The sequence below is a fragment of the Trichomycterus rosablanca genome, chromosome 13 (genome assembly GCF_030014385.1).
Source record: "Trichomycterus rosablanca isolate fTriRos1 chromosome 13, fTriRos1.hap1, whole genome shotgun sequence".
Taxonomy (NCBI): domain Eukaryota; kingdom Metazoa; phylum Chordata; class Actinopteri; order Siluriformes; family Trichomycteridae; genus Trichomycterus; species Trichomycterus rosablanca.
Window position 1 is genome coordinate 2899599 of NC_086000.1, and position 6905 is coordinate 2906503.

The 6905-nt window shown below is 43.8% G+C and overlaps 1 protein-coding gene across 1 annotated transcript; it reads right to left on the bottom strand.

The window, feature by feature from the left end:
* kcnk18 (potassium channel, subfamily K, member 18) lies at nt 1–5901 on the bottom strand. Its single transcript, XM_063007882.1, has 3 exons — nt 5670–5901; nt 3930–4067; nt 1–848 (listed from the first exon to the last, which is right to left on the bottom strand). The coding sequence occupies exons 1-3, from the start codon at nt 5899–5901 to the stop codon at nt 1–3; spliced, it is 1218 nt and encodes a 405-aa protein (XP_062863952.1).
* Between the last annotated feature and the right edge of the window lie 1004 nt (nt 5902–6905).

Sequence of the window (6905 nt, forward strand, 5' to 3'; positions counted from 1 at the left end):
CTACAAGTACTGCAAAGGCTGCTCCTTTACTTCCTGCTGGACTTTCTGAACCTCATGCTTGGTCGTCTTTCCCACACCAAGACAGTTAAGGCAGCCAGTGAACTTGTGGTAAAAGCTAATAATGCGTGTCTGACTCAGCTTGAAGGCCATACTCATGATGGCCATGCCTGTAATTATAAAGAAAAAGGTCAGCAGGAAGAACTTGGGGTGTTTTGGCACAATGTCACCCAGGCCAATAGTGGTGAGGGTGATGAAGCAAAAGTAGAAGGCCTCAAAGATGGTTAAGTGAGTCTCCCACTGTGGGAGGATCAGTGCCCAGCTCAGGATGTATGCGAAAACGACAAACAGGATCAGCAGGAACGGAACGTCAAAGCGCTCCATCTCTTGGCCGATGGAACTGAAGTCAAAGATCCTAAAGTCCAAAGGCGGTGGAGGCATCTGATTGAGTTCAGGGCACGAGCACGAGCGTGTCAAAGGCGCGTCCTGGCCAAACTTTTCCCTGGCGATTATGCTTTCAAAGATCTTTATGTTGTTGACGAGTTGGGTGGACTTATTCTTAACAGATGACTGGGAGTGCATCACTTGGTGGATGTCCAGCGGTTTACCCGCTTCCGAGTCCTGGCTGAAGGTAAAAGTGACATCGTGGATTATGCCACTTTTTTGGCACGGCACTCGAGAAAGGAGCCTTTTGAAGGAGGAGTGCAGGGTTTGGTAAGCATTGGAGACGACCCTCGCCAGAATGTCACCAACATCGGTAATGACCAGCAGCATGAGCGGGATGCCCACCATGGCGTAGAGGATGGAGACTGCCCTTCCAGTCTGAGTAACTGGGTAAATCTCGCCATAGCCTGGGAGAGGAAATAGAGAATTAGACAACTATGCATTTGATTAAAATAAAGAAGTTGTATAGAATCATAACACTCCATAAGACACACTTACCTTCTGATTTAAATATTATTTGACACGTTTTACTGTTAAGGACCCTATTTACTTTTATTTACATAAAACCTGCCTTAGTTTATGCATATGTAGCAAAGATGAAAGGATAACGAAGAAAATTGGTTAAACCCAGAGAGCTGTTGGCTTTTAGCTGAGCTTCCCACCCTCTGTGGTTTCTACTGAAGCCACACCGTGCCGTCATCAGCTCTTAGTGTTAATGTACAAGTTCTACGTACAATCTACATTAACACGATCAGATAGCAGACCTTAGTAGCGTTAAAGAACGCTGCTTTTTAATAAGCTTCCGAGTTGAAATCTTAGCAGCTGCTCAATAGACCGATTGGCCAAGTTCGAAAGGGGGAAGGTCAATTCGCATTCGCATTCGCATGCCACAATTTGGCATTCGCCTCAATGCCAAAGCAAATGTGGCATGAGTAGCTGAGAAACATACCGGGCATAAAGTGACTAGCTGTGTGACTTCCCAGGTGTCAGAAAGGACAGATCCCTCTTCGGTCAGCATTGGGGTAGTGAGAGTAGCAGAGAAATTGTACTAAGGGAATTGGAAATGACCAGTGATCCAGTTTAGGGGTAGAAGTGCACATAATATTCCATCATTAACATTACGTTTCATTTTAGGCATTTAGCAGATGCATTTATTCAAGGCGACTTACAGTACTGTGACAGTATATTATCTAAGCAATTGAGGGCTAAGGGCCTTGCTCAAAGGCCCAACAGTAGTGGCAGCCTGACAGTGGTGGAGCTTGAACCAGTGACCTTTCGATTAGTAGTCCAGTACCTTAACTGCTAGGCTACAACTGCTGCAGACGCTTTTTATTCAAAGCGACTTACAGTACTTTGACAGTGTATTGCCTAGGCAGTTAAGAGTTAAGGGCCTTGCTCAGGGTCCCAACAGTGGCAACCTGGCAGTGGTTTGGCTTGAACCAGTGACCTTTCGATTACTAGTCCAGTACCTTACCCACATGCTTAATTGGTTTATAACTGCTGTCCAGTTTCATGCAGATTGAACAAAGTAGGCACAGACAGGAAGCTGAGAGGAACATGGGTGTGGATTACAGGGTTATTAATGGCCTTCTTCCTCCCCCTCTGTTCCAGTAATTACTTAACGATTATTATGATTGTCATCGACATAATGTACACACATAATGTCCAGCCCATCCAAACCTAATGGTCATCTACAGTGTGTGGTTTATGGATGGACATCTTTGGACTGACCCAACTCAACCAGACCATCGTCTGTCTTGGGATCAGAATCAGAACTACATCATATACGGCTGAGAATCTGTGGTACTCTCGGCACAGCTGGGCCAATTTTTAGAAACTCTATATTAATACTAGACAAAAGCCTCTTTGTTCATGGTACAGCCTCTTCCTCCTCGTCTTCCAGTTTCTTTGGGGTACACAAGGTGACATGATGCTGACGTGATAGTAATTACCGAATTCGTTAGATGCATATTCATGTCACGAGTCTTCCATCCAGCCTCATCCTAAAGTTGCTCTCATGGATTCAGGAATGGGCGTCTTGGGAGGCCACTGAAGACCACCGAACACATTGTCATGATCACAGAGATAAGTCTTTGTGGTATAATGCATTATCATGCTGGATAAGCAGCCATAATAAGACTAAACTGTGAACATGATCCTACACCCCACCGCTAAGTATGACGTATCGGTAATGTCTGGAGGCTGTCTTTCCTCCAAGGGTGTTATTGGAATACATGGCACGGTGGAATGAATTCAGCCGTGTAAACCCTAAGGATCTCTCAGTTCTGACTCCATCCTGCACTTGGGTGGTTGCAGTAAGTCACAATCGGTTGGCCTGGTTACAGTAAGTGTGTCCGTGACAGGCGATCAGAACCAAAGTACACAACGTCTTACTCAAATAAACACGGAGCTTCAGGAAGACGGGAAAGAAGCTCTGAAGTCTAACCCAATAGAATAAAGTCTGTGTTTTTAAATGCTGTGCGATCTTTGTTTGGATGTTTAAAATTTAAGTTTGTTGACTGCCCAAATTTAGTTTTTTGGCCAATTTAATTTAATTTATTACAAAATTGCCCGGAATCACAACACAAACTTTGAAAGCATACAAAACTTTTTATTGCAAAATCATCCAGAAATCGTCCCGTATCACAACACAAACGCTAAGTGTGAATAACATTAGCCAGAGAAACCGGCCTGAATTTGCCTTGCCAAGCATTATTTATATATATATTCTATTTTTCCAACCTTTTCCCCTCAATTTTTTCCCCTAATCTAGTCGTGTCCAATTACCCCGACACGTGCTCAGTACAGACTGCATTTTTCACCTGCACGAGTCGAGTTCATATGTACCGGAGAGCCACACCCTGATCAGTATTATTCCTCAGCCCTGTGCAGGCGCCATCAATCAGCCAGCAGGGGTCGTAATTGCACCAGTTATGAGGACCCATGATCCGGCTTGCCCCTAACCCTATCAACAACAGCCAATCGTTGTTCATGCAGCCTCCCAGCCCAGCCGGGTGGCAGAGCTGAGTTTCAAACTGGTGTGCTAGCGTATTTTACCGCTGCGCCACCTGAGCGGCCCTTGCCAAGCTTCTAGACTGATGTCACGAGTTGATAATAAACAAGCTTAACCTCTATGCCAGGTTCCATCCAATCTAAATCTAAATCGTCCCGATTCGCAACACAAACTTGGCCAGAGTTTGTTGACTCAAACTGATTAATTTAGTCATTGGCGATAGTCATTGGAATTTAAAGCTTGTATCATGAGCAATTAAAATTTGACAGAGAGGGTTCTTGGGTAGCGCAGAGGTCTAATACACTAGCACACCACTGCAGGGATTCGAATCCTGGTCTGGAGTCCTCACAAAAGAACAAACAGCCATGTTTGAGAGACGGAAGGTTGGACAGGGTGTAATAGCACAGCTCACAGATGTTAAAGAATAATAGAAAATAAAAGAGATATCAGTAAGACGAGTGGATGCTTTTCTCACCCACAGTGGAGAAGATGGTGCAGCAGAAGAAGAGCGAGCCGTAGAAATCCCACCGTTGAGGGCTCTGTGACCACACAGCCTGGTAGTTATTCATGATCTGCTTCTCCACAGTGGGCAGAAGATCCTCCTCAGGCTGAGCTGAACATCCTAAACCAGGTAAACATCATACAAATATAGTATCGGCACTTCAAACTTAACATTTAAACTGCTCTTGTAATGGACATGTACACAGTCAAGCAAGCTTTATATTAATACAGGCTTTGTGCTGCTGTCCGGGGAAGAACCTCCTGGTCCTGCTCTTTCTTTGTACATATAAAGAACAGCCAACTTTAGTCTTGCTTTAAGGTGGTGATTTTAAAAATCATATGAAGATTGAAAGCTTGCTCGACTGTGGACAGTGCCACCCATTTTCAGCAGCTTTCTATCCCTGGCAGACTTGGTTTACTGGCGGTTCTTGAATCTTATCTGAACATCCGGACACATTTCCTCCCAGCATACGGTAACAGTTTGGGTTTTCTCACCCCGACAACCCTGACAAGAGACCACTCTTCCATGTGTTTTGTTCCAGGTGCTGCACTGTTAATACGGGCGCAGAAAAATGCATGACTATAGTACATTATAACCAACCAGAGGCCTGGTGTTCGTTTTTATCACCCGCTCTATCCTGGTCAGTGTTGCGGTGGGTCTGGTTCCATCGGGAAACACTGCACAGGATGCCAATCCCTCACAGGGCTTTAGCCAGTGATCTTCCCACCCCCAGACATAGCTGCTCGTGCCTGTGTAGACAGTGGTGCCCGACGTAATAGACCACTGCCCCGCCCAAACACACATTAAAGAACATTCTACAGCAAATTCATCTTCTAAAGAAAAATCGATTCATCACCAAGTCCAACCCATTATTATTATTATTATTATTATTATTATTATTATTATTATTATGGTGTTTCTAATAAAGTGACCAGTAAGTGTATATGATAGGAATATTTAGCAAGATAATACTAATAACAATAATTATACTAATACAAATCTTAAATCTCTTTATACTATATTTGTGTAATACTTTGTGCACATTCAAAAGTATTCAGAAGGCCAAAATTATGTGGACACCTGACCATGAGCTTGTTGGATGTCCCATTCCAAAACCACATTTATTAATAAAAAACATTAGATAGATAGATAGATAGATAGATAGATAGATAGATAGATAGATAGATAGATAGATAGATAGACAGACAGACAGACATACAGACAGTTACTTTATTAATCCCGAAGGAAATGTATTAAAAATAATAATCTGTTGTTGCAAAATATCAAATTATTTTTTGAGCATTCAAGATAAAATATATTTATGCCACACGAATATTTGTCCAGATTATTTCATATTGTATTAATCCAATCAAAGAAAAAATAAGAAACAACCAATAAAGCAGCTCTGCTATTAAATTAGAAAGAATTTTCTGGAACGCTGGTCAGCTGGTCAGTCAAGCGAGTTTTAAACTGAGCTTTAATGTTTTGACTGTTTATCAGGGTTGTTTTACTGACCAGCAGCCTTAAAGCAAGTGGTGAAAACTGCACCAACCGACCCCGTTCTCCTCTACCTGCGCTTTACTGAACATTTTACTTTATAACTTGTAATAGTATAATATTATAATATTATATTATATATTATTTATAACCGCAGAACAATACAAACAAACTCAGGTATTCAGGGGTTGGAAACATGTGAGTGCGCGTCCGTACCGGAGCGATTACGCACGATCTCCACGACCTGACGCACGAACCGTCGGTAATCTTCATCCCGTCTTCCGTTCGACGCTTTCCCCTCGATATTGTGAAACACCCAGGCACCGAATAACGCGTATCCGATGAGAGAAGCCAAGGGCACGACGTGAGGAAAAATCGTCCACATCCATCTCACCAACCGTCGTTTAACCCCGCGACACGTTCCGTCCTCTTCCCCGGCCGACGACATGCTCCAGCAGCAGTACCACCACCGGCCAACTGCCCAGCTCCGACAAACCCCACCGGCAAGTCTTCTCAGAAATCTTCTAGAACCAGCAGTGCTGCCCATTCACTCATCCACAACCTGCCAGTAAGCGTTCCAACTTCTGATGTGGGGTGGGTTGCCAGATTGGTCAGAACATGCAAGACCCGCCCGAAAGAAATATCAAACGAAGTCATTGTGCGCACTTGCCTCACAGCAAGAAGGTCCTGGGTTCCATTCTCAAGTGGAGCTGTCCAGGTCCTTTCTGTGTGTAGTTTGCATGTTCTCCCCGTGTCTATGTGGGTTTCCTCCGGGTGCTTCAGTTTACGCCCACAATCCAAAGACGTGCAGTTAGGCTGATTGGAGATACTGAAATTGCCTTGAGTGTGAATGTGTGTGTGTGTGGGAGTGTGTGTGTGTGTGTGTGTGTGTGTGTGTGTGTCAATGCACCCGTTACGAAGTACATGGAACAGTGTTCTTTTTGCCCATAAGAAAACCCATCCTTTCACCCTAGGCTAGGAGGTATGTAGTCTGGGTGCTTACTTGTCTGCCTTGAGTTCAAAGCTGCTGAAAAAAGGATAAAACGGGTGTCCACAGTCAAGCAGGCTTTACAACGCCATGTAAAGTTTGTTGCTAATCATGTAGAGGTTACAAAGCCCAGTAATAATAATAATAATAATAATAATTGTAAAAAGTGCAAAGACCAGCAAGTTGGAGCATTAGACCTTACAGACCAGTTAAACCATCAGACAGGAGTAAAAATGCTGACCAGCAAGCCAGTATTCTATTTGGCCAACCATCTATTTTTTCTATACAGCCTGTCAGTCTGGCTAGTTTCTGGAAGCATCATGAGGTGGGGGGATGATTCGTAGCTCTATGAGTAAACAAGCGACCCTTGAGGTATTGAGGATGAGGCCACAGCTCATGTGTTTTAACTTCACATCTTCATGGTCTGCACATGAGCACCAGAGCGACAGGTGCGTAAGTGCTTT